This window comes from Pollachius pollachius (assembly GCF_949987615.1).
Source record: "Pollachius pollachius genome assembly, chromosome: 19".
NCBI classification, from domain to species: Eukaryota; Metazoa; Chordata; class Actinopteri; order Gadiformes; family Gadidae; genus Pollachius; species Pollachius pollachius.
This window is the reverse complement of record NC_136952.1, coordinates 4,488,558-4,515,951: the sequence shown is the minus strand read 5'-3', so window position 1 is coordinate 4,515,951 and position 27,394 is coordinate 4,488,558. Positions and strand designations below refer to the sequence as shown.

The 27,394-nt window shown below is 44.6% G+C and overlaps 3 protein-coding genes across 7 annotated transcripts; 2 read left to right on the top strand and 1 right to left on the bottom strand.

Annotated features, from left to right (window-relative positions):
• Positions 1-2,183: 2,183 nt before the first annotated feature.
• On the top strand, positions 2,184-13,351 carry foxk2a (forkhead box K2a). 2 transcript variants are annotated; one of them, XM_079756513.1, is made up of 9 exons: positions 2,184-2,654; positions 3,536-3,730; positions 4,161-4,302; positions 4,988-5,134; positions 6,902-7,095; positions 8,088-8,299; positions 8,977-9,246; positions 9,943-10,125; positions 11,027-13,351. In XM_079756513.1, the coding sequence occupies exons 1-9, from the start codon at positions 2,359-2,361 to the stop codon at positions 11,212-11,214; spliced, it is 1,827 nt and encodes a 608-aa protein (XP_079612639.1). In that variant the 5' UTR covers positions 2,184-2,358; the 3' UTR covers positions 11,215-13,351. The 2 variants fall into 2 exon arrangements, with proteins under 2 accessions (XP_079612639.1, XP_079612638.1); XM_079756512.1 differs by having other exon boundaries at positions 8,947-9,246.
• A 118-nt stretch (positions 13,352-13,469) lies between these two features.
• Positions 13,470-22,935, bottom strand: wdr45b (WD repeat domain 45B). 4 transcript variants are annotated; one of them, XM_079756514.1, is made up of 11 exons: positions 22,795-22,935; positions 22,008-22,091; positions 21,737-21,766; positions 21,073-21,174; positions 19,981-20,068; positions 17,791-17,885; positions 17,360-17,550; positions 16,840-16,925; positions 16,398-16,499; positions 16,100-16,221; positions 13,470-15,468 (listed from the first exon to the last, which is right to left on the bottom strand). In XM_079756514.1, the coding sequence occupies exons 1-11, from the start codon at positions 22,859-22,861 to the stop codon at positions 15,362-15,364; spliced, it is 1,074 nt and encodes a 357-aa protein (XP_079612640.1). In that variant the 5' UTR covers positions 22,862-22,935; the 3' UTR covers positions 13,470-15,361. The 4 variants fall into 4 exon arrangements, with proteins under 4 accessions (XP_079612640.1, XP_079612642.1, XP_079612641.1 ...); XM_079756515.1 differs by having other exon boundaries at positions 13,473-15,468; positions 22,017-22,091; XM_079756516.1 differs by lacking the exon at positions 21,737-21,766 and having other exon boundaries at positions 13,472-15,468.
• A 1,386-nt stretch (positions 22,936-24,321) lies between these two features.
• Positions 24,322-26,699, top strand: mrpl58 (mitochondrial ribosomal protein L58; the record flags this gene model as incomplete). The annotated part of the gene is made up of 6 exons (XM_079757366.1): positions 24,322-24,480; positions 24,581-24,605; positions 24,706-24,765; positions 24,881-24,963; positions 25,078-25,247; positions 26,011-26,699. The coding sequence occupies 6 exons, from the start codon at positions 24,322-24,324 to the stop codon at positions 26,093-26,095; spliced, it is 582 nt and encodes a 193-aa protein (XP_079613492.1). The 3' UTR covers positions 26,096-26,699.
• Between the last annotated feature and the right edge of the window lie 695 nt (positions 26,700-27,394).

Here is a 27,394-nt window from a genome sequence, read left to right as displayed (position 1 = left end):
AGTGAGTATTGTATTCTTGAATAAGTATAAGTATGCCATCGTAAAATTATGTAAAAAAAATAAAAATAAGTAGAGAAGAAATTAATAATGGATGATATGAAACCCAACAGGAGCATTTCGTGAATGTCGATTTACTTCACAACAATGACCAGTGACAGTGAAAAGTCCTTACCATAGTGAAGAGTTTTATACATTCATACACACATTTGTTAATACCTAACCTTCGTTTAAGATTCTGGTGGTGATGAAACGTAAATTCCGTTGTTTTATTTAGGTGTAATGTTATTACTATGCCACGAATGCCTTTTATCAGGGGCATCGTAAATAATGGTGGAATTCTGCACGGCACGAGTTGGACGTGGCTGTGCACACAAAGAAAGACCACCAGGTGGCAGCATTGGCATGATAAAGCAGCCCTCAGACCTGCAGTTCAAGACACACAAAATACTAAAATTAATGTTATATACCATAATAAAACCTGAACTTATTTGATCGAATATAAATAAGTTGACAAAAGGAAATACATCTCTATGAATACCTGAACAAATAGATGATAGATAGAAATGACTTGTAGCAATTGTAAGAAAATAGGTCTATAGGATGACATTTTGACTTCAAAATGTATGTCTCGACTATCATATTCATTGTTCAACCATCTTCTACTTTATTATAAATGTATATTTGTAAATGTATTGTCTTTTGATAATGGTCCTTTATGGTGTTACAAGGTGATTCCTGCTTGTGTAAATAACTATGAATTGCCCTGTGCTTGAAGGATGCTGCTTTATAAATAAACGTTCCATAGAGAGACGCCATGTGGATGGGTTTCTTCATGAAACATTACTTTTTAAATTGAAAGCAGGTATTGCTAATGCGTTCCCAGCGCCATCTTAATGGAGTTGGCAATGGCGTTGGGCAGGGAGGAATCTTTTCTCCAATTTTATTCAACTTGTAGGCTATGTCAATGAATTGTCCATGCAATTGAGAGCCTGTAACACACGGTGTATGACTGGTGAAATGTTGGTGAACCACCTTATGTATGCAGATGATTTTGTCATTATAAGCCCAAGTAGTGCTGGACTACAACAACTCCTTAATATCTGCACTGAGTATGGATTAAAACATGACATTAAATATATTGCTAGCAAGAGTGCTGTTTTAATGTGTAGAACCAACAGGTTAAAAGGCTCAATTTCCCTGAGTTCAAACTGTCTGGCAATATTCTTGATGTATGTAGATAGCATATCGTACACCGCTTTACTGCGCTCAATTATGGTCAAGCTACAAAAAATCGAGCATGTAGAGGCTGAAAGTTGCGTACAATGATGCTATGCGCATCCTTTTTAAAATACCCAGAGAGGGCAGTGCCAGCCAGATGTTTGTCACTGCAGGAGTGGGCACATTCCATGCACTTTTAAGAAGTCTTATGTTTAAATTCATGAAACGACTGGAGGAATCTCGGAACAGTATCATTGTGGTACTTGTAAATCCCACTCTGAGCTGTGCTCGCTATACCTCCAGCCTGAGAGTGCACTGGCTGAAATGTTGGTATATAAACTGACTTTCTATATGTTGTACTGTATTTGTCTTGTGCTATTTATGGACATGAGTCTGAAATAAAGTTTTCAATTCAAATTAATTGGAAATGTATCAGAAAGTGTGTGTGTGTGTGTGTGTGTGTGTGTGTGTGTGTGTGTGTGTGTGTGTGTGTGTGTGTGTGTGTGTGTGTGTGATTCCTATTCTATTAAACCCTACAGATGACACACAATGACAGAAACCCAAACAAGTATACACAACTAAATGAATGGCATTAATTCCAAACACTCAACATTGCTTCGCATACGGATACAAACTCGGTCCAAAAAACCGGCGTTCGCTTTAAGTAACTCTGGTCGCAATTCCGTTCACAGGAAGATGACGTCACTTCGAAGAAAAACTCCCTTCCAGAAAATCAAAGCGCCGCGTCTTACAACCAGCCGCCGAGCTGCGTGTCAAGCTGCGGTGCAACCAACCCCTCGCTCCCACTAGCTATTTATATTATTGTTGTCATTGGTAAATACGCTACAGCTGCCTACCCATACCCCGTTTCCATTGGTCAACGGCTCAGGACGTCATAGTATTTCCGCCCATTTGGCCCCTTCTGGTTGGCCGAGACTCCTTCTTTTTTCTCTCTGTCGCGGCGGTGGGTCGGAGCCGCTGTGTCCCCGGTCAGGCACGTTCCTAGTCCAAATTCACGCTTTCGAATTGGATCCCCGTTATAAAAAAAGCATAGTAAACATTAATCCCCTCGTAAATTCAAGCCACCGATTCGAATTGCGCGCCTTTACGTCCCCGAATCCCAACCAGAACCTCAGAAACATGGCGGTGGTTAGCGGGACCTCGGGTCCGGCGGTCGCCCGGCTTGAGGGCCGGGAATTCGAATACATGATGAAGAAAAGGTCGGTGACCGTCGGTCGGAACTCGTCGCAGGGCTCCGTGGACGTCAGCATGGGCCACTCCAGCTTCATCTCCCGCCGGCACCTGGAGATCTTCACGGCGGGGGAGGACGGCACGGGGAGCGGGGACTTCTACCTCAGATGCCTGGGCAAGAACGGGGTGTTTGTGGACGGGGTGTTCCAGAGACGAGGGGCGCCACCGCTCCAGCTACCGCGAATGTAAGAATGAATGGTTTTAGGTCGTTTGTATTGTTATTTACAATAAATAACCCCCCCCCCCCCCCCTGTTGTTGTTGTGCTGGTTGCGTTGCACGTGTTGCGCTTCACATGCTGGCTGCGAATGGAGGAAAAACTAGGCATTAGAGAGCATCTTCTGCACCTAAACCCCCACCACCCTGCATCCCCCCCATGCTGGGCTTGTGTTTACAAACACCCGTGACGCGATTATTATTAGTTTTTACTGATGTTGATTTATTGGGGATTTGTTGTACTATTGCGGCAACGAGGAAGCTCACGTTAACGTCACGGCTTGCAGCTCAATGTCAACCTCGAGTCATGCACCCCTGGGGTGTTTACACAGGCGGCTTGACACTGACTTGGGGCCAGATTTCTGTTTTTGTCTTCACACATGCGCCCGATGCAATGCAGTCCCCCCCCCCCCTTTAAACTCAACACATTTAAAAAACATTTCTGTTTACATTTCATATTGCGACTGAGCGTTTTAGTTTGGGTGGTGTTTAATGTGGTGTTGTTTTTGTGCACGTCTCTAAACGGCTCAGAAGACGCCCTATTAATAATGAGATATGTTAGAAATGAAGGGTTGCATAACAGTGATGTGGTAGACATCCATTTTTAAACCGTACATCCCAACACCCCAGTTGGCTCCAATTAGATCTCAGCTGGCCTTGTTTTGAACGAATCATATGAGGTCGCACAGGCTTCAAATATTAACGTTTGCGTTGCACCGCGATTGGAAATACTTAAATCATTAACTACAACATGAAGCAAGACCATATTTTGTATCCTTACATTGCAAACTGTTGTTTCAGCGGATGCCCATGTACTTAAGAAACCGTCTTGGTTTTTGTTTTGACCCATAGGTGTTGTTTGCGGTTTCCCAGCACAAGTATAAAAATCACATTCACAGCACTGTCCACCGACAAGAAGGAGCGAAGGAACGTGCCGGATTCCCCCGTGAAGCCCGTCCAGCCCCAGATATCCCCCCTCACCATAAACATTCCAGACAACATAGCCCACCTTATGAGCCCCCTGCCTTCACCTACAGGAACCCTCAGGTGAGTCCACCCCCCCCCCTCTGCAGCAAACACAATAGAAGGGGAAGTCTGTCTTCCTCCAATGAGTTGCAGAGTTGCACACAAAGTTTAAAGTTAGTGTTGGAAATTCTTAAACGCAGACAGACCTTTTATACAAAATCATTCATGTTTGTTTTTCTTATTGTGTGCAATAGTGCAATGGGCTTTGCAGCGTGAATACATGACAAATATTTATTTAACCGATTACCTCTTGTAAAAAAAAATGTAGTGTAATGTGACTCATTATGATTGTCTGATATTTTTTGCCCCGAGGGAAAGAAAAGGCAATGGGCTTACCTTCCTTTCTTGGAAGATTAATATTTAGCACAAACTATGTGGAACCATCTGCATTGGGCAAAGGTTTTGTTTTGTTAATCCTAAATGGCTGCCGTCCTTGTGTATGTTTTGGCAGCGCTGCCAACTCCTGTCCGTCAAGTCCACGGGGGGCGGGACTCTCCAGCTATAGGACGGGACGCGTCATGCCCTCCGACCTCACAGGGGACAACTCTCAGTCGGAAAACGACAAGGAGGCCTCTGGTGGAGACAGTCCCAAGGTGAGGGTCTGGGGTCGTGGCCCACAGTACGATGGTACTGGACCAGGGTGTTATGCAATACATGGCTCATGTTGTGGGAATGTCATATTGTATCAGAAAAGATCTTTGGAAAAGTTTCAAATCGGCTGTTAAAGATCCTCTTTTTTTGTGAAGTTCAGGGGTATTATATGAGGTTCATCTAATGTTATGTCAATGAACATAATCTCATAGATGAAACATTTGCAATCGTAAATTGGCTCTTTCAGAGTTTTTCTTTTGTAATATATACCTTTTAAAAATGTCCACAGTGCATATTCGCCAAGAGTAAAGCAGTATCGTGTTCGTATATATCCAACCGGCAAATACACTCCTTAACGACAAGACGAAAATGGTGTTGAGTCGAATCCAAAGTAGCCTGTCAAAACAAAGGCATAATTCTAAAATAAGACACGCACGATGAATGGTAAAGCTTAGACTTTCAAGTCATTGCATTTGTTGGAGCGAGTAGCTCGACCGGGCACCTTCTGAAGCATTTCAAACGGTTTCAGTGGCTTTTTGAAGGTGTGTGTGGGTGTGTGTGGTGAACACACACTCTGTGGTTCGGTGACTCAGTTGGCGTGAAAGGTGACTCTTAACAGTATTTGATAAAAAAAAAGTCGATGTTTGTCTTAATTCGCCCTTTCTTTTTCCGCCTCCCTGTCTACAGGATGACTCAAAGCCCCCGTATTCGTACGCACAGCTCATCGTCCAGGCCATCACCATGGCCCCGGACACGCAGCTTACGCTCAACGGCATCTACACCCACATCACCAAGAACTACCCCTACTACAGGACCGCCGACAAAGGCTGGCAGGTAGTCGTCCTCCTGGGGTCCGCCTCTCCTCTGTCCGTTCTCACAAGGTCCCCATGCCTCGCGGCACAAGGCTTCAGGAACTGGCCATGCGCTACGAAGAAGTGTTAGATGCTTCTGAAATACCGTGGTTGCGTGTTTGTCACACGCCAGAGAACCTCCCGGAATGTGGCACAAAACCTCCTAGAGTTCCGTGACCCAGAAAAAGCTGAAAGCTTTTTACCTGAAATGAACAGCATCTCCAAGCCCTTTAATCTCACCCAAACTATCGCTAAATGTTTGGACATACAGAATAAACATTGATAACTGGTTCAGGTATACATCAACAAGTGTAGTTGTGCAACAATCGGCAGATGTTTCAACATTTCCTGGCATACCGATTTCAATTTTCTGCGGCCGTCTTTGTAGCATTGAGAGGTAGCACGAGGTGTTTTTCAACTTCACAATTACACCGTTCACACCTTGATCAGCTTGACAGAAGGCAATATATTCGTGACTCTGCAGCAGGCTATTACTCATTATATCATTTAAATCGGAGACCTCGATTTCAGTCCGATCTTTTGATTAAAATAGTTAAATAGCCATGCCTATACTACATTTATCAGGTCAATTTTCTTACTAACCAGCTCATGTCAACCCTGCCAAATCAAACAAAGAAGAAAATGACATTAAAGAAATGACGTTAAAAACATGTCTGGATTGTAATGGCGTTCCATTGTAGATTTGAAGGGCTGCGCGCCATCGCAGGTAAAAATAGCCCCCTCGTCTCGCTTGAGAATAAAGGACCTACTCCCAGTGTACACCGTGCAACGCGACTCTTCCGCGGCCGGTGAGGCGTCTCTTATGGATGAACATGGAAGCGAGGGCTTGCGACGGCTTCGTGGCCCTCGCTCGGCCGCCCGTACGCGCCTGGTTAGGTTCAGCAGGGCCCTGACCTCAACATACCCAACCTTGGCCCGGATCTCAAAGATACGTGTCCAGCCTTGGTTTAGCCTGAGTTTATTTTAGCCGTCCCTTTTTGTTATGGTGCTTGGGACATGGGGAGCTGTTGCCGTTTTTCCAGGCTACCCTTTTCAGTTTTGTTTACACATTTAACTGTTGATGTCACATGTGTAACGTGTAATACCATCCGGTCATGAATACCCACTATATAGTCAAGGCTGATATTTCTGCTTCAAAAGGCCACCGTCGGTCACTTTATTGTTCTGTGTCCCCTACATGATGTTATATTTGTGTAGTGTAGAGGTTTGCGATGTACCCACTTGAACGCTAAAATATACATTTATTTCAATATAAATTGGCCTTTTGCGAAGCTGCTCGGGTGAATAACATTATAGTGTTATGAATATGGATAACGTTATGCACGCATGTGTCATTATTGTCGATGCTGTTATGGGATAACCTTGTGACTCAGGAGCTAGAGCAGGTTGGCTGGTAACTGGAAGGTTGCTAGTTCCATCCCCGTCTCCTCCTTGCTGCTCGAGTGTCGAGGTGTACCCGAGCGTGACACCTCACCCTGCCCGCTCCCGACGAGCTGGCTGTCGCCTTGCACGGACGACACCGCCGTTGGTGTGTGAATGTGTGCATGATTGGGTGAATATTAGGCAAACCTGTAAAGCACTTTGAGTGGCCACTGGTGGAAAAGCGCTGTATAAATGCAGTCCATTTACCTTGGTTGAAAATCACTCCAGTTTGTCCCCCACAACTCTCCCGCGGCGACCCCCTTGCGATGTCGTTGATCCTCTGCCCCGTCTGCCGCCGTGTTTCCAGAACTCCATCCGCCACAACCTGTCCCTGAACCGCTACTTCATCAAGGTGGCCCGCTCCCAGGAGGAGCCGGGCAAGGGCTCCTTCTGGAGGATCGACCCGTCCTCCGAGAGCAAGCTGATAGAGCAGGCCTTCAGGAAACGCAGGCCCCGGGGGGGGCCCTGCTTCAGGACCCCACTGGGGCCCCTCTCCTCCAGGTACAGCCAACACTTTGTTTTAGTTTGATGTAAAAAAAAAAAAAAATATATATATATATATATATATATATATATATATATATAATGATCCATGAAACTACCAAGTCAGTGTCTTTTTAAGAAGTGAAATGATGCACCAAAGTACACACTCAGACAAGAAGTACTCAGGCACTTCAAAATTAGAATGAGTAATTGAATAATGCTGAGAACGATAAGGAACGCATACTTTGACTTTAATGTTGAATTTAAAGCTGCATTCAATTGATTTATAACCAGTGGAGGGCAGAATGAAACCTTGCATGGTGAAACAAACTGCTTTACAAATCATCAGTGTTATGGTAGACTGACCTTGCTGTTCCACTGAGCCAAAGATTTGTTGGTCCACTGAGGCTTATCTCAAAGTCACCCATATCATAATACCAACCCTAAACTGTTTGGAAACCAACAGGCTAAAACCACAGGCAGGGACGACACCATTTCTGGTGAACCAAATGAGTGCTTTCTGATTGATTAACGCCAGCTCCCACTAACGATTCCACCAACTGTTGAGTAAAGATGATCAGACGTGGTACCAAGTGCTGCACATTAAATACACAGTGCTCCTTTTTGCTACCAATTAGGTGCTGTATGTAAGCTATGAGGGCGGTTATTTGAGGGTAATTGGTTAGCTATGCCATAGGCATCTCTCAGCTATTAGTAACTGAAATGTGCTGTGAGAATGTCTGTTTAAAGCTGCACCTGTTTCTGTGGGCTGATTTAGATGATAGACCACCCCCAGTTTATTTCTACTCCAATCGGGGCCTCTCTCGATTGTTTCGGGGAATCCATCTTTCCTGTCATTCAAAGGAGAGTGAATGCAACACCTTTTAATGGTAGCAAGGGAGGGGATATTTTTATGATCAAAACTTTGCTCCGTTCTGCTCTCCCTCTTTAAAACCTTTTTAACTACTGCCGCTTTAAGTACTAACCGACCCATTCAACGGCGTTTCCAGGAGCGCACCGGCCTCGCCCAACCACACTGGGGGGGGGCTCTCGGCCCACTCCAGTGGGGTGCAGACCCCCGACAGCCTGTCCAGGGAGGGCTCCCCGGTGCCCATGGAACCGGAGCACGTCTCCCCCCCGCCCGCGGTGCCCACCCCCGCCACCCCGATCCAGCCCAAACTCGCCGTCATCCAGGAAGCCCGATTTGCACAAAACTCCCCTGGTGAGTGAAAGGAGTCGTTCGTAGAGCCGACTCTTGGTTTTCTGAACGCTGTGTCGTCAGCAGACCTGCACGGGGCCACTCTGCCACTGCAGCCGTCGCTTTGGGTCACAATAGGATTGTTCTCCTTTGGGGGTTGATCGAGTGGTAGGTGGAGGGGTTTTATTCCAGGCACACGTTGATCATTTCTGCCTGTGGGTACAGAAGTGAAGGCCGAAGTGAAAAAGTGGCACAGTGCACGTCGGGCTATTAAAGTTGACTCATAATACCACCAGATGTGAGTGTGATTAGCTGTTTCGAGCCGTTTTTGAAAATGGGCCTGTTCTGACATCACAAGTGGGCGTGTCCACCCTAGATGTATGACGATAGATGAGCAACGTTTGCTACGGTCCACTGGGTAGGCTGGTGGACTGATCTATCCAGCACACATCTAGGTGGACACGCCCACTTGTTGTTATATCAGAAGAGGCCGTTTTTCAAACGTCTTGCAACAGCTAATCACACTCACACATTGTGGAATAATATGTCCCCTTTAATCCCAAAACGAGCTCCATTTTCTAACGTTCTCGGTGTACCCTGTGAGAAGTAAACCCGCCTGTTGGATTATGAAGTGCTTTAACCCGATTCCCCCCCCCCCCCCCCCCCCCCAGCCCCACTGACCGTGTGCCCTTGGGCAACAGGCTCGCCGCTGAACAACCAGCCGCTGCTGATCGCCGTGCAACGCCAGATGCCCCAGTCCACCGTGAAGTCGGTCACCTACGCCCTGGCCACGCCCGCCATGGTCACCACGGCGACCAACTCGGCGCCCATCATGCAGACGGTGCACGTCCTGCACCAGTTCCCCACCGTCACCACGGCGACCGTCGCCGCCAACCAGGCGCCCGCCACCATAGGGGTCACGAGCGCGGGCCACCAGAAGAATTGCGGCACCGACCACCAGGAATTCAAAGGTTAGGGCCACTCGATTATGGGGAGAAAAAAAAAAATCATAATCAAGATTATTTTGGTCAATGTTGAAATCACGGTCATTCAAACGAGAATGTGATTAATTGCACAGCCCTACTGATGGGGCAGAACTCCACACGAGGAGTTGCCCTCGCACAGATGTCCTCTTCGTGCTTTTCTGTCTTCATAGTTTTTAGTGGCGGGTCCCTGATCAGGTCCTATGTATCCTATTTCCCTGTAGCCTTTGCATGTTCCATAGATGTACTGAAGGGCAAGCCGATGCTCTGTACAACTGTGGTTTACAGGGAAAGCCAGGGCCATAGTGATGTTTAAAAGTTCTCCCTTCGGGAGGGCGTTTTAAATAAAACCTGGCTAAATGCTATGTTTATAAAAGTTAATTTGGACCACATGCAATCCCTTGGTTGAGGTAGAACCGGTGGACCGCTGCATCAAATAAAACGTGTGTATTTGACTATATTTTCGATATGTGTCTGTGAAATTGTATGAGTTGCGGTCAAAAGCTAAATTCCAAATCTGTATTCATCTTCCATTCTTCGGTAAACACCATCTTTGTCTCGCTCCGAATTCCGTCGTGTTGCGTTCACTCAACACATCTCGATCCGTCCGCTCTGTTCCGAGCCCACCACACGCGCCGCGTTGCTGCTCTGATCCAATGTCCTGTTCCCTGATTGGTCGAGCAGTAAAAGTGGAGGCCGTGCCCTCCCTGGGCGCGGCGGGCCGCATCATCCAGACCTCCCAGGCCACGCCCCTCACCACGGTCACCATCGTCCAGCAAGCCCCCCTGGGCCAGCACCAGCTCCCAGTGAAGACCATCACACAGAACGGGACACACCTGGTGCCCATCGCCTCAGCCACCACCACAGGTGAGCCTGGACACACACACTCACACACACACAGCCTTGTTGGAAAATGCCTGGAGTACTATGAGCTATCGTATAACATGGGGCTGGAGGGTTTGTTCGGTATAGAGAGTACACCGGTATGAATATGCGCTATGATATGAATTTCTGCCAGACCGTTCAACTAGTTGAGAGTAAATACCTGTCTGTCATCTGATGCTGTCAGACAGCCTAGACGGCCACCAGAGGGTCAATAATATAATGGTTGCGCTGTGCCATCCTGTAACATTTGAAAAGGATAGGGCTGTCACGACGCTGACATTCGGTTGATGTTGACGTATTTTTTCCCCATGTAATTTCTCAAAGGGTTTACTTGGTTAAAAGACTGATTTGAATATCGCCTCAAAAACTACAGTATCCCAAGTAAAAATGTATGAAGGAAGTCAGCGGCTTTGGGATCCACTCTCTGGGTGAGTCTAGCTTGGGTACGGCAGAGGTTCAGTGGGAAACGGGTTGCAGAAGAGACGGGCCAATAGTTGCGCAGTAGAAAGGACAATGCGCTGAGGACTCAAGGTCTTTTATGGGTTTTAATAAAATGGGTTTTAATGGATCGTTAACGCTACGGTTTTGAGCAGTGCTGGAAGTCATAGCGTGCCCGTTATCATGAGTACGTAGAACATTTTGATCGATTTTTCTCCCTACATGAAGCAAAGGCACCCAGCGTTTTCAGTGAAACAAGCGGTTTGGCCATACCGCCCAGCACTGATACAAAGAGAAATAAAACTATTAAAAACAGACTTTTTTATGTGCCTCTTGGCGCTCCAAGCTCGAGTGATGGAGCCCTTAGGACCAGGTACGGAAACAGGCCCTCAAAACGTCACCATGGCGATCTGCACCCTAACGTCCCGCCCCTCTCTCTCTCCAGCCGTGGCCAACCCGCTCCACCTGCTGGCCGCCCACGCCTCGGCCTCGGCGTCCCTCCCCACCAAGAGGCCCAACGGGGAGCTGCCCCCCGCCCCCAAGAGGCTGAAGACGGATGGGGTGGCGGTGGCCCACAACAACGGCAACGGGAGAGACCACGACGAAGGCAGGGAGCACGCCAACGCTGACTGACTCCTCCCTCCCACCCCCCCCGGTCTGTACACTGACCCCAGCTCTCCTGGCACTGAGCCCAACACGTCTCATACTTTTACACTCTTAAAGCAAGTAGGCGGTCCTCTTCCTCCTGCCCCGCCCCCTCGACCCGCTTCGTGGTTGCGCCCCCTCCCTACCCCCGTAGTTCTCCGTCACACCCCTCCCACCATCTTATTCTTCAGGTGCCAAAAGAAAACATGAACAAACAAAAAAATGCTAAAACGTCCGAGAGAATTAACGTGTATGTGGGCGACAAAATGTGAAGCTTAACTATAACGGAATTAAATATGTTGTGCAAAAAAAAAACGACGACAGACCAAATTGAAAAGCAAAAAGGAACCGTGTTGTTGCTGATAACTGAGCCCTACCCGCCCACCAACTCCTCCCCCAGACCACGCCCCCCCTCCCTCCCACAGATCAAAGGACCTGTCGACCAGGGTGCTGCACACCCCATAAGGCAGCTCTACAACAGTTTTTATACATGTTTTGGTTCAACCTCCACCTTCTCTCTCTCATTCATTCATTCAGTCATTCATTCATTCATTCATCCATGCCCGGGGGGGTGGAAGAGAGGGAGGGGGCGGGGTCAACAGCGTCACATTATGGTAGCATTACAGGCGAGCGCCTCGTTGTGAGTCTGACACTCAAAGCAAAACGACAACGAAGAACCACAGAACCACATGGCCGGAGGTATTGATCTATTCCTCCGTGCGCGGGCCACACCGGCCGGCGTGCGCGGACGTTTCCATCTATCGGCAGCTAGTCTCGGCGATGACCTACCTAAAGGAGAATAAAGAGTAATAATACAACGTTGTGAGTAGATACTGCAGTATTCTGTATATTTGGGTCCTCTTCTTCTTTATTTCGTTTCTCTCTCCCACCTCCGTCTCTTAAGGCACAGATAATCTAGAAATTATTAAACCTACTAAAGCTATAACTGGGGTCTTTTGAAAAGAAAGCCAAGGTTTAAACTTGACCTGGTATTCTGGGATTTTCGTTTTTTGTTACATGGAGTATGAGGTTCCACTGAATGTAGTCTCCTTTACTTTTCCTTTAAGAAAACACTATATTGAGTGACTCGTTTTTGTTTTAGTTCTGTGTTGTCCTTTTCCTTCCGCTCCCGTCAAATGCAAAATTTTATTACCAGTGTACGTCTACAATTACTATTTCATTTTTTTTATACATATTTTTCAACTAGCCTTTGAGATAAACGTATATTCCCATGAGTATTTTGCCCCCTAGCGCCTCACCGAGTTTGCATGTCCTGGATCTAGACGACACGACTAGAGCAGAGAAAACCGACTGTTGAAATTGAAGACTGAATCTCCGCTAGAGGATTCGGACCAGTGTTTGCACTTACCCCTCGGACTTAGGTTCTCCGTTTTTTCCGTTACCCCATGGTCGTCATCCTTGGCTTTATTCGTTTTATTACAGTTTTTGTTTTTCATTTTAAGTTTGTGTTTAAGCGGCCGTCTCGGTAGCGTGGCCATCCCCTTTTTATTCTGTTGGGCTACTAAAAAAAAATAAACAATTATATTTCAGATTGTATCCTATGTTCACGAGGAAAAAAAAATACAAGTGATAGATGTATGTTCTGCTTCCGTGGGTAACTGCTTTTTTTTTTTTTTTTTTATAAATTAATTTAAAACCCATGACCAATTTCTGTGAGTCTTTTTTTTTATTTCATTTTATACATTTTTATAGATTTATCGAAAGCTGTCCGACACCAGGTTAGAACCCTGGCAATATTAAGTATTACAATATTCTATATCCATAGGTAAAGAACTCGTGCCCAGAGGGATATTGATCATGTCTGATATTTAAGAATTGTTTCTTCTTCAGCAATGCCTGTTTGCTCTACTGGAGAAAACGTCTACATTTGCATAACCCTGAACTTGAGACTGAAGTTTGTTCTTTAAAACCAATGGATTGATACTCAAAAACTTGACTTTGAAAGGGGATGCTATTTTATTTTTACTTATTGGAACACCTGATTGATTCTACTGCAACCAGAGTCAAAATGTATGTTGAAACATGAAACATGGCATCCCTCTGTGGCCAGTAGGGGACCCCCAAGTATAGAAAAAGCTACAAAGAACACCAAATAAACATGATCATGAATGGAACACCCCTATACCATTTGTCCAGGTTACTTTATAACTAGGCTTGACGCACAATCTTTCAATCACAGTACTTTTCGTAGGTCTACAGAACATATGCACGTTGAGAGATGTACACTAGCGTAAAAGCAGTTTTATTCATAAATACAATTTTGGGTTGTACAATCATTTGAATGTGTTAAACTTGTGTGTGCAGCATTAATCAATGCACAATGTTGTGTATGCTGTGTGATAAATGCCTGTAGGTTTACATTCTGAAACAAGCCATTGCAAACTAATTTAATGCCAAGAACTGAACAAACGAAATGTAGTTTCAAGTCACTGAACATTGAAATGAACAGACTATTTCTCATTCTGCTGCAAATCTCACTGTAGTGAATCAACTATTGAGCACAGACCCAAGACGTGCCCTTTAAGAAAGTAGAGCTCAGCTTCTGCTTAAATAAAAGCGATGCCATAGGGATCCAGACTGGAGGGGGTGGTGTTTATAGAGCTACACAGAATCCATTAAACCCATTTCTAACGGACCAGTTTTTGCTCTAAGTGTCATCGCTGGATAACACAGGTGCAACCAATCGTATTAGTTTGGATGTGTCGGCGTGATTAGGGATTTTACCGCCTAGACTCTCAGACCTTCTGGGCACACTTAAGCTGCACACTTGAAATGAAGGCGCCACTAGAGTGTGCTCAAGTGTGGCTGCCGCTGTGAAAAGGGTCAACTTGGTTCACCTCACGGTCAACCGGCAGTGTGTTTACGGTCTGACTGGAATGCCACTGCCCCGGCAGAGAACATGACTATTTACAAAAATGCTGGATTAACTCAAGGTATATCGGTTAAGTATTGAACACAGCAAATGTGAGGAATCGTTGAGTGCAATTTTGACCAAATTCAAAAAAATAATACTTGGTTTCATCACCTCTTCAGTAATGTTTTGATCCTCATCAAAAGGACCGTGATGTGGTTCTAGAACAAAAAAATAAATGCCAATTGAATCCCAAAAAAGTGAGATATATTGCACATACCAACAAAAGACAAAACAAGCATGAGAAAATGAAAATCGCCTATTCTGTACAGTTATATGTAGTTAAGTGATCAGTCCGGTAGATCGTTTTCATACATTGAATACATGTAAAAATCTCAATTCACCAGCATGTCTTGCGTCAGGGGAGATATTGTTTTGGAGGATCCTGTGAACAGACTCCCCAAGCCCCCAGAGAGAGAATATAAGTGTTGGGTGACGAATACTTAGCTCGGATACATCACCAAAAATAGGACCCAAAACCTGCACCCCCACCAAGTGCCTGTCGTTGGTTCTCAGGGATCCTGCGTTGCAAACAAGTCAAGATGATATAAATGTACATTATACCACAGACGGACACACATACATACAATCGCACACACACACACACTTCATGTGTGCGTGCGTCTGTGTATGCACGCTTGCTCTTCAGTGTACATTCTGAGGCACTCCCTAGATTTAGGTTAGGCGGTGTTAGTTGACAAATCTCTTGTTCTTTTTTAGGTTGTTTAAATCCATGTTACCTGTAGGAATCAATGCGATTTAAAAAATAGCCATAGTATTTCATAAAGTCAGCGGAAGACATCGTAAAAAGCAATACATTGTCCTTTGAAAAAATAAAGAAAGGAAAAGGACAAAATAATCCCTCTTTGTATTCCCTTGTTCTTCGGAAGCGACCGGAAGGCGATCCAAAGCAGTGTCTGAGTTCTCTCTCTGCGTCCTCTCCGTCCGTATGGCCTTCTGCTGCAGGTACAGTCTTCCATCACACGTCCTTTCCTCGTTTCCCGGCCCTCGGTCTGACAGGAGTCTGACGGGGCCAGGAGGACCGAGGGGGCTCTCCCCTCAGAACCACAACCGCAAAAATACAAATCAACCGGGCTCATTGGTGGGTCTGCAGAAGGGGGCGACGAGGATCAAACAAAAAACCAAAGTCATTTTGGGAAGGGGTGGGGGGGGGGGTGGAGGGGAACTGGACGGAGAGCAGCGTCAGATCTTGTCGTCGGTCATCTCGAGGAACTGGGCGTAGACGTCCCGGGAGCACTCCCCCTTCTGGTTGAACAGGAATTTGTAGTAGCTGCCGTCGGCGCAGATGGCTTCAGGAGAAGAAGAGAGACGGAAAAAAGTACACCAGAGAGGAATTAACTCAACATGTCTCACAAGTAATACAGGACAAAACTAACTTTTTTTGTTGCGCACTCATTTGGTGTTTTTTTTAGTTGATACATTTGGATGTTTGTACGTTTTGTGGGTTGGATGATTGCACAGTTTTCTTGAGACCAACTTCTCGTTTTTATAGTTGCCTACGAATCAATATAGAACGGGAGACACAGAAGCATAAAAAAACAAATGAAAAGAGTGAAAAGATGAAGTTTCAGTGTCAGTGCTACATGGCCCCTAGGTGACAATAACTGGAGACCTCCAGACAAGGACTCGGGGGGGGTGTTGCTGGAAGACCAGTTTATTGTAAAGGTTTGTGTTAATGATACATGAGCTGGTGCTCCCTGATATCTACCAGAGTGTGTGGCTACGGCTGGTTTAACATACACACATGCACACACTGATTAATCAGTTCACAGGTGTGCAGCCTGTGAACAGACTGATTGGTCCAATCAGTCTGACTCGGGCCAGGTGAGGCTGCTGCGAGCCGCCATCAACCCCACACACACACAAACTCCCACAGTCTCCCATCTAAAAAGCAAGAGACTCTGGCCCACGACGGCGTACCTATGACGGCGTTCTGCTCGGTGCCGAAGGCGCAGACGCAGGGCGAGCCCGAAGGCACCTGGAACTTGGAGAAGCTCCACTTGGAGCTGAAGTACTTGGGGAGGAAGCTGGCCGACGCCAGGCTGCAGGGCAGAGAGAGGGACACCTCGGCATGAACGATCGCCCACAAAGAAAGGTTCGGCTCAATTCTGTCCAATTTTTCAAGTCTTGTCTTTTCTAGTATCAAATCATTTTGATATAGGTATTTATTAAGTCCTTATTTTATAAAGGGCTGACAGAAGGTGCCAGCTGGTTTAACCTCGACTGCTTGTTTCTTTTGGGGTCCTCTGCGGCGAAGATGTGGACGGTGCCGTGGTCGCTGGACACGCAGATGAGCGACGCGTCCTGGTTGAAGTTAATGCTGGGGAGGAAGACGACGGAGCAGGTCCGTTAGTACCGTACACATTCTGGGAGTGGTAGTAGCAAAACCACACACAAAAAACATGTGGACTAAAACCGTATGAAATATTTCTGAAAAAGGGTTGCATGGCCATCACTAATGTTGAAGTAGAACGTTTTGTTACCAACCCCAAACGGTGCACCGTGGAGTGGTTTGTTTAAAATTGTAAAATTCAACATGACGATTCAATGCTTTAAGTCACCACAAGAGAAAGTGTGTGTCCATCCATAGCAGGTTTTAGTCTTCTGGGCTTCGTAGCTTTATGTGTTAGTGTTAGTTGGGTGGGTGGGTGGGGACTCACCAGTAAATGCTAGCTGCTTGCGAGCCTCGTCTCAACTCCTGGATTAGCTGCCCCGCGGACGTGTCGAAGATTCTGATGAGGGTCCCCTGGGGAAACACCACCACAGATAGATGTAAGAAAGGCCCTTTGGGTGAAGGGGCGAGCATGACTTATTAAAAAGGACACAGAGCAAGAGTCTTTAGGCCCAGATGTACTTAAAAGAAAAATGCAGTTTTTTCAAAGTCTGTGGAACTGCATTATACGCATTACAAGTATTATTATAGTGTGAAAAAACGCAATCATTCACATGGTACTTCCATTGGTTCAACAGTACCATGTAAATGATTGCACCCAGCAGTGCATTGGAGAGGGGGCGTTTGCGAACAGGTTGACTCGTTTGGCTGACTACCCTGCAAAGTGCATGCACTGTTGCGATCATGTGCAATTTGGTCGCAAACTGGACATTTTCGTCTGCGCGACCACGCCAAATCGAGAGCATGGGGGGGGGGGGGGGGCTCTATGAGAGAAAGTGGAGACGCACTTTCTCTGAGGCGGTGGCTATCCTGTTGCCCTGCAGGTTGAGCGCGATGCAGCAGAGGGCACCCTCGTGGGCCGGGATGTCCACGGGGGGCTTCTCCGTGTTGGCCAGGTCCACGATCTGCACGTGGCCCGAGTGTGCGCCGGGGAAGGCCAGCAGGGAGTTGTTGCTGTTTGGACACAGCACACACAGACCTGAGGAGGGCGCAGAGGGGGACAGGAGTGTGAGACATGATGGCAACGCAGCGACGGATATAGTATTATATAGGACTTTTGTACTGTCCATAGTGAAAGAACTGAATTGGAGTTTATGAATACTTAGTTTATACTATAAAACATTCAGAAAAGCTTTCTGAACAGACTGAATATTTCATTTAATACTTCGAGGCTGGGCATTAGCAGCCCTGAGAGCCGAGAGCTGCACGGCAGACTGACCTTTGGGATTATAGCAGGTCTCGAACACATGCAGCTGGTGGGGGTTGTGGGTGAAGGTGAACACTTTGATCATGGAGTCCAACACCACCACGATCCTGAGGAACAGCAGAAACACCTTTCACATGCACATCCGTGGCATTGCGCGTTGGTCTGGGCGAGGCTGCTGTCATTTTCTACAGCACAAGAGGCGTGATCGATTGGCTGCCTGCCGTCGCTTCCCTGTCGTCATTGTGTTAAACCAGCCAACAGCGCGCCAGGGGGGAAAGCCAGCCTGGTCATTGGCTCCCGCAAAAACAGTTCGGAAGCAGAAAGAAATGTGTTGCTCTTCTGCAGACCCTTCTGCAGGGCAAACTCAAATCGCTGGCAGAATGGGCGGGGCTACCCAGCAGGGCGGGGCTACCCAGCAGGGCTGGGTATCGTGGCCAATTTCCTAAATCGATTCGATTCATAAGGTTCTGAATCGATTTAATTTCGATTAAATTTGCTCTTGAATAATGAAAATGGCTCAACTGTGTTACAAAATACAAATGTACTTAATTTTTTCTCTTCACCTTAAACAACAGGTTTTAAGATGCAAACTTGTAAATAGGACAGTTTTAAACTTGAGCTGTAAACAAAACTGTCTCAAGTCTCAAAAGCGCAATTTTGAAATTAGAAAGGAATTGCAAGGGAAAGTGTACTTGAACTACAATATTCCATCACTGCAAATTGCATTAAGGCACTGTTTATTAAAGTGCAAAAATAATAATGGTAACAAAAAATCAAAAATAAATAAATAATAATCATCGATCTCAATGCCCTATGATTCGATATTGCAAAATTTAAATGAAATCGATCCAGTCTAGGTCTGGGGGGCTGTGTTGTGACGGCCATGGTATGGATATGGCTACATGTAAAAGACTGATAGGAAGGGTGTGCCTGGGTTGTTGAAAGAGCATATGTATCTGGTTGGTATTTGTTCCTTCTGAAATATAACTAAGATATATAACTAGTGTATTTCCTCGAGGCAACTTCCTTGAGCCCACTAGTTAATAAACATGCACTGTAAGTATTTGTTAAAGGAGTAGGTTATGAGCGGAAAAATAAATGACCCAATATAACATAATAAAGCCATAGAGACGGTCTGACACAATACACATCGGTCAGGGAGAATGTGTGTGCCTGCCTGATATATTGCTACTCACTTCATTACTATACATTAAACTGGTGTAGAGGGATTTTGTGATGGTATTGAAAAATCAACACCCTATTACAACAATATCTTCACGCAGACACACAAACGCATAATAAAAAGACAGCCATGAAGATATATAAGCAAAGGATTCTAAATGGTTCAGCCTGAAACTATATGAAAAGAGGATGTATACACTGCACATCTAAGTAATCTCTCTAGAACCACAGTCTGTGTTTGTGATCAGAACTCAGGTTAACCTCAGTCAGGGGATCCTAACTTCAGTAGGGACACGTCCTGTTTATGTCCACTGCTGTTGACTTTGGCTTGCAGCCTGCAGCTGCTCTGAATGTCTGTCAATTGTCCCTCGGTGACATTAAAGGGTTCTTGTTATGGCTGAATACCAGCCCCCTCCTGGAATACACTGTGTTTTGTAAAAGTGAACATCAGTGCCATTGTGTTCGTATCTTGAATACCACACCGCAGTCATTACAAGAGTGTAGCTGCTGACTCATCTTTGAAAGAAAGGCCAGTGCCTTTTGACCTTTCCATACGCCTGTTGCAACCACTACTTTAACCGTATGGAACAGTCGACATAGATTAGAAAGGGTGCAGTCGGGAAGGTTGAAGACAATTAAGACCATTCAAGTGTGATTTGGTAGGAATGTCTAAGCCATCCCGTTAGCGATTAGTGGGTGAACTGCTCTGTGAGTAGATCTGTTCTGGTGAACGGCCACCTGCCTGTGTTTGAAACACTTTTGATTTTAGACCACGGACGGGTGCACTTTGACCAATTAAGGAATCCATCTTTCCTGCTAAGCAAAGGTGTTTGATGCAACAGTCCTCAACTGTGGATGAACGTAGGGGACTTTTTTTTGGGTTGTCATTTTTTTTATGCCTATCCCTTTACAACTCTTAAATCCTACCAACAGCAGTTTAAAACAAAACAAAAAAGGCAGATTTTTATTCATAACTGAGAATGAATTGACGGCAGCAGAGAAAGCACAGCATGTCTCTACCTGTCCCGCCGAAGCTTCACCGCCTTGACTTCTGTAGAGAACTCAATCTCAATGACAGTCTTCTTCTTCAGGTCGTCCCAGATCATCACTATCAGAGAAGATCAGAGTCAGACCAGCACACACAATCCGTACAGGCTATGCCAACTGCAGTACAAGAGGGTTAGTCTAATAAGCAGCATTACCATCAATCAGCCTGGCCTAACAGCGTCCCAGCAAACAGAAACGAAACAACAAGGCCGGGGGGGTAATAGTTTGTTTACTCGGTTTTCACTTAAGACATCGTCATACGAAAGACAGTTGCCTTGAGTGTGTATCGCAGAAAAACTGCAGATTCTGCAAACTCAAAGCAATGCAAAGGGCCATGCACAGAGTAATGCACAGTAAAAGCCAATTGAAGCATGAACAAGAGACTATTTCAAAGAGGTTCAGGAGGGCCCACGGCCCTTGGGTTCCTTCGTCATTCTGATTCTCTGACAAGATAAGCCAGACCTGAATAAATTTGGAACTCGGTGGCCAGATCCGTGTTGAGATATCGTGTTCCCACTCAATACGACAAAAACTTCAGAGCAGAGTGTAGCCGATGGCAAAGACGTTTCACTATTCACTATCATTCATGTTAAATATTAAATCGATGGACATTTTGACGGTAAATACAGAACGTCGGATATGATAAATGGAAGAGGAAACTAACATGGTGTGGAAGCAAGTTCTCCATTAGTGCATCACTTTCAAAAGGGCAATATACTCCCCCCCCCCGGCCCCATATCCATCTTCAGTTATATTGTGTGTGTGTGTGTGTGTGTGTGGACTAGTTTGCATATAGGGAGACTTTTTTGTGGCATATTTTGGACGCCAACAGTTAACAATGTAGAATTACTAACATGTTAACGATTTGAAAATGTTTGCCTGTGGAAAAGAAAAAACAGGAACACTGACTCAGGGATAAATATTGCGGAAGTGAGTTTGACCCTGAACCGTGCGCAACACAAGCTCCCATATAACCAGATTTCGGGAACAGAGAGATCAACAGACATTTTCACAACTAGTTCCTAATTTGGTGTCTGGAAAGAAACTAAAGAGCTGCAGCCGTACCTTTGTTTGGAGGATACTTGGGTTTTTTCCCGCCTCCAACCAGAGCCAGGTAGTTGCACCTGAACAGCATCTCAACATGGCCGACCCCGCCCTCCAGGAACTCTGGACCAACACAAAACCAACATGCTCCTGGTCATTTAACACACACGTACCACAGGGCTCAATTGCAGTAGTTGATTAAGGACACAGCCAACGAGGAGGATGATGTGATTTTCAACCCAAAAATATATATTCATCCCTTGAGGGAAATAAAAAAGGACATTCACAGTTTAGGTACAGTTTGATTTCGTTCCCAGAGGTTAGTCGAAGTGCAAGTTTCCAAACTGCTGCATACACCAAGCCACTGTGACAAGAATTTCCTCCTCCAAAATCCAAACAGAGAGATGGGTCTATCGGCATGCTTGGGAAACCGACCTATCATTTTGTGGGTGTCGGCAGTGTGCACTGGAGAGAGAGAGAGAGAAGTAGTCTACACGCTGTCCAGAGAAGTTCATATACCCCATAACTCTTTCCGTATTGGCCAAAGAGGTGCAAAGAGGGTCATGTGCCGAGTCACATGCTCCAGCCTCTTAAGGTGTTGGGGGGTGCGTTAAACCATTGACTTGCCCCTATAACCCTCAGCCACCAGTGAGTAACCAGATTACAGCTCATCAACGGCGTGTACCTTTGAGTTTGCTGTCAGAGTTCTGTGGCCCTGTGTGCATAAGAACGAATGGCTGGGTTTATTGTAAATTCTATTGCTATTACATGCTTGATAAATGCTTTTGCGTGCAACTGCTGCAATGTGTCCTATGACAAAGACTTTTCAGACTGAGAAAATCGTGATAGATACGTAATGCAATAATTACAACAATGTGACGCGTCAGGTTATCATTAAATTACAACATACATTAACACATAATATCCAATCTCCTTATGTGTAATATCATCCCTACCATGGTTACCTTGTTTCTCCTTCTCCTTGAGGGGGTCTGTGTTGTACACACGAAATCCAGTCTCCATTCCGCAGGCGAAGCAACCTGGAAGGAAATCATATCAGATTAAAATAAATGTTTTGATAGAATAATGGCATAATTGAGCACCGCATTAAAATGGTTTCATGGACGAAGATGAAGAAGAATGTGAATGGGCAGGCATGATATTGTATTTTGACTTTGAATGAGTGTGTGCCAAAAGTGTAGTATGTTGACTGACAGGTGTGAGCGTTGTCAGTCTTGAACAACTAGGTTGTATCAGCCGAAAATGTCCCACTAACATTTAAACCATTTCCACCCCATCACCCACGCACACACGCATACCATTGGGTCTTGTTAGCCTTGTACCAACCCACACTGTCACCCCCACCCGGGATCACACCGCCAGAGTAAGATTGAGTGTGATCAATGTATTTATGAGCGTTGTTCTGCATGTGAATGCCGTGTTCGCCCTGTGTGGCCTGGCTCAGTAGCTCAGGAGCTAACAACAAAAAGCCTCGGGATGGTTGTGGGGCAACATAACATTAGCAAATGTACTACATGTTTACAAGGTCAACACGCTATGTGTCTATATAATATCTATATGGGTATATATCGCTGTGTGTTGACGTCTCAAAGACGTGTTTGTCCTGGGCTTCGAAGCTAGCTAAAGAAGGCTATCGTCCCCGCTAACGAGAGTAGACGAGTCACAGCTAACGTGAGTAGCACTGTTTTTAGGGTGGTTTAATGCGTTGTGCCAATTCCTCACCATGGTCCTGGTTAAATCCCGCGTAAAGGAGTCCGTTCCCATGCGGATTGGATGGTAGTAAATTCATATTTTTTAAGAAAACAATCGGAAACGACAAAGTTAGCCGCTAACCATTCCTCCAGTTGCCTGTGTTCAGCAGCGGTAGCAAGACGGGGAGCAACTGATTCCGTTTCAGTGCAGTGCAGACTTAGACTGAGAGAGGATCCTGAATTCTAGCGTTATCCCGGTCTAACACGACGCAATTTCCGGTATCGGACTTCCTACGAGTTCTGCTCGCCAGATAACTGTCCCTGGAGCGAGAACAATATGAAAATGATGACGATATAACAACAACGACAGGGAGAGTAAACAATAAGTGACTATCTCTTCCTCTGTTCCGCCTGTCAGCACTTATCCCATGTAACGGAATCTCCCGCCTTCTTCTTCGCGCATAACGCCCACTGAGAGCATCCCGTTCCAGGCGTACCGTCGTTCCTGTCATCGTCTCAAGCCGTGAGTGTATTTTGAGTGAGTCAGTACTCCATTGGTTATTGGGCGTACTGTTGTCCTTATTTCCTGCTTTATTTAAATATGCTAAATCCATCCCAATAATTGGTCAAACATCCAAAACAACGTACAAATAAATAATAAAACATCCCGTAAGTTTAAAGGTTTCACCACCTAACCTCGGGCTTAAGGTTTGACGTAATTATTAATATGATATATTCATCGAGAGTAGTGGGATGGCTCAACAAGCCCCAGTGGCCTAATGGATAAGGCACTGGCCTCCTAAGCCAGGGATTGTGGGTTCGAGTCCCATCTGGGGTGTATACTGTTTTCATGCTTTCGTATGTAGTTTATATTAGATCAAACCTCACACAATCGAAAAATCACATATACGAATAAATAACATAAAGCGCAAACGGTAACGCCTTGATCTGAGCTTGTAAATATTTCCAATGCATTCCTGGTGTATGATTTAATTTCTTTTTCCAATTCCAAATATAAATGTGTTTGAATATCAATTTTTCCCTCTAATTGGTTTTGGCAATAATGCCGATATTGTAGGAACGTTGGAATTATTCAGATGTTAAAAACAGATAACACTTTATTAGGATCCGGAAGAAGGATTAAATGGGATACATACAGTAAATGATAATGCCTTTTGACCAAGATGCACAATAGTGTTGAACAAAGCCATTTTGGAATAACTGCCATGTCTATGGAATAAATATGTTTAGTTATAATCCCTCGACCGTTCCATATAGGTTCTATGGTGTAATGGTTAGCACTCTGGACTCTGAATCCAGCGATCCGAGTTCAAATCTCGGTAGAACCTGTCTTTTTATTAGTGAGTACTCTGCTCGCATTATAACCACTATTTCGTTAAAGTGAGAAAAATAAAGCATCAAAAACCAAGGAAACAGACCCACACAATATATATCGTTTTATCTCTAAAAAATTATAAATTGCATGAAGTACCCTGGCTTCCCTAGTTTTGTTGCCTCCTCAAATGCCGTAAAGAAGCACCAGCCGCAAAACTTAAACATGGCGACCTCCTTTGCGCAACGTTATTTACTTCCTCGTTCATTTATTAACCATCTAATATCTCAACATGCGAGATTCAAGGGTGCTAAAACCAGCAGTTTCTTAAAACAGGTCATCTATTCAAGTGTTGGTTACACGTTGCGAAGAGATAATTCACAGGTAAATGCATGATTCATTTGCTTTAGGAATGAGCTATACTATACTACTATACTATAATAATATTAACCACTTCTAGACTAATCTATTTTTAATGTTACAGGTTGCCAGAGTACATATTCCTATCGGTAGATATACATTTCGTCATGGATAATTCACAAAATGCTTTGTTTTCTACATGCACGTTGGAATGGTATATTAACCTTGTAATGTATATTTATGCCGTAGATCGTCTCAAAGTATCGTACTGTCGAAGCGGTGGTGCTGGAGGACAGCATGTCAACAAAGGTGAGTCTGCTATGTGAAACATGATATCCAATATATAAACATGAAAGCCGCTTGCTTTCACCGATTCAAGCCTGCAGCGTGTCATTTTCTCACGTTTCGATTCTCTTCACATTAGTCAACACAAAAGCAGAGATCAGATTCCATGTGCAAACAGCAGACTGGATCCCACTAGATGTTCGACAAAAAATCATTGAATTGGTGAGTGGTGACTGTTGGAGTGCAAATGCTAATTCATACGGTTTCATTTTAGTCCATCTTGAGCACTAGCCATACAGCCACACAGTATGTTTTCATTTCCTTTTCACGGAGAAGAGCAAGAACCGCATCAACAAGGCAGGGGAGCTTCTGGTGACCTCAGAGCTCAGCAGGAACCAGCGGCGCAACCTGGAGGACTGCGTCGACAAGATCTCCACCATCATCGCTGAGGCCAGCGAGAAGCCGCGCGAGCCCACGCCCGAGGACCTTGCCCTTCGGGCTGTCAGGTGAGAGGGGCTGACCATATCTTTTAGTCCAAGTACTGCGAGCAATTCAAATAAACAACGTTCAGTGTGACATTTCAGTGGGATTATGTTACGTTATAATTAGATATGCTTTATTTTGTCCCCAAGCGCAAAACATTTCTGTACCTCCATGCACAAAATCACACTGGGACATGTACCATACATCCCATTCCAAGAGGGTATCTCATAGCTCCATACACAACATATACATTAAAACACTGATTAATCAGTAAGAAAGCATCAAGAAGAGAATGCAGCAGAGATTAGTATGTTTCTGCAGCTATAATGAGGGGAAGAAATAAATTCCTTGTGGTGGAATGGTGGAATCTTAAAAAGACTCTAAAGGATCTGGCCGGTTTGCCAAAGTTAATTTATGACGTTGTCTATGTCGAGATGTAAATCAATGTCAACAGCTTGGGTTCCTAAAAAAAACGTTTTTATTTTTAGACAAACATTTTCTTCTCATTTGGTGTTTTTTTTCACATTGTTGAAGAAATATTAGAAGTACAAGTGACTGATGTAGATTTTCACTTGGACATGCTTAATAGTACCAGGGGAGATTACATTTCTTCGTGGTCATTTTTCAGATATTTCATTCCTCAAGGCCCATAAAGTTACGACTGTTTTTGTATTATATTGTCTTAACTTGATATATATTGTAACCTCATGCATATTCTGTATGAGCTACCATGTATAAACAGTTTATCCTTTAAAGTTTAAACACAATGTGTCTTGGGTTCTGCAGACTAAAGAAGATGAACAAAGAGCGACTGCAACAGAAGAAGCTCCACTCAACCATCAAGCAGAGCAGACGCGTCGATTTCGACTAATAATGACCTAGGAATAGACTATTATTTATGTTTATTTGTACCTCAGGATTCTGAAAGAATTGTGTATTTAAAGGGAAGGCCGCCAGGGGGCGCTGGAGGGCCCACCAACTTGTTCGAAAATGTTTCAAAACATTGAATATTTTAATGTTTCATCATGCAATACCATTGTAAAAAATGTATAAATTTAATAAATTATTATTTTAAACCTTAACAACTAAATACTGACATTTTTACTAATGGTGTTATATTTCCTTAGTGTAGTCAAGTGAAAGAGCCTTAATAATAACATCAAGGCTTTATTAAATGGTTGGATTTTGTATTGTGGATAGTAGGCCTGTATTATTTATTTTATCCATATCACATAAGGTTTGGTTAATATTTTTTTAATACAGGGATCAAATTCCCCCATTTGGAAGCAAACCAGGAACCTTGACCTTTGCCCTCCCCTGTTGCCAGAAACCGCTTAACTGTTATTAGAGATGTTATTTTTAAAGATGATTAATAACCATTTTTGATAGAGCTTGGCATACCAAAAGGTATTCTTGTTTTGTTCTTCAAAGGCCTTATTTTCCTCCCTCTTCCGGAAGGTGATCCCTAGCTTTTATCTTTGGGAGGACCCACTATTTCTGGATTGTCCCAAATCCTTTTTTCTCCAAAAATGTTTTGTTTTTTGGTAAACTTCAAGGCTGGTATTTTAGAAGTGTAAAATTGGACAAAATTGGTCTTTTTTGGTTTCGCTGCTGCTTGTCAGAAAAGCTCTTGGCAACGGTTGTGGAACGATTGGATTGTAAAGTGTTTTCTGTTTTACATGTAGAGGCTAAAAACAACAACACAACTATCCACACCACATCTGCAATCCTATTAGTTTCGGTCAGAATGGACAAAGTAACTATCCATTCTCAGTTTCACAACAGTTGCAAACAAGACAGCGAAAACCCAGCCATTGAGTAGACCACTTCTCATGCTTTTATTTTAGCATTCACAATAATTAAAAACATCTTGATTTATTATACATGTACAGGATAAGTACAGAATCTCTCCTCTAAAACCATGAGAGTGGGTCCCCGCCTTTTTTTTTTTAGAAACCCTTTGCAGAAAAAAAGCAATCAACACGAACAACATGAATGCAGTGATGGGTAAGGTGTACTGTTTTAGTGAGAAAAACAAGGGGAATGAACCCAGTGGGCCATACAGAAGAATTGGAAAGTAAAACAAAAACACATTGGCATGGAAATGATAACCCAGAGGTAAATGCTCTTCGCTACAAAGACATGGTTGCAAGCATCAGATCTGTATGTG

Coding starts and splice junctions, on each gene's coding strand:
- wdr45b (XM_079756514.1), bottom strand. CDS start 22,861: ATGAATTTACTACCATCCAATCCGCATGGGAACGGACTCCTTTACGCG. Junction 17,886..19,980: donor GTGAAGCTTCGGCGGGACAG/GTAGAGACATGC, acceptor GCTGTTCCTCAG/GATCGTGGTGGTGTTGGACT. Junction 17,551..17,790: donor GACCTGCTATAATCCCAAAG/GTCAGTCTGCCG, acceptor CGCCCTCCTCAG/GTCTGTGTGTGCTGTGTCCA.
- foxk2a (XM_079756512.1), top strand. CDS start 2,359: ATGGCGGTGGTTAGCGGGACCTCGGGTCCGGCGGTCGCCCGGCTTGAG. Junction 2,655..3,535: donor CCGCTCCAGCTACCGCGAAT/GTAAGAATGAAT, acceptor TTTGACCCATAG/GTGTTGTTTGCGGTTTCCCA. Junction 4,303..4,987: donor CTGGTGGAGACAGTCCCAAG/GTGAGGGTCTGG, acceptor CCCTGTCTACAG/GATGACTCAAAGCCCCCGTA.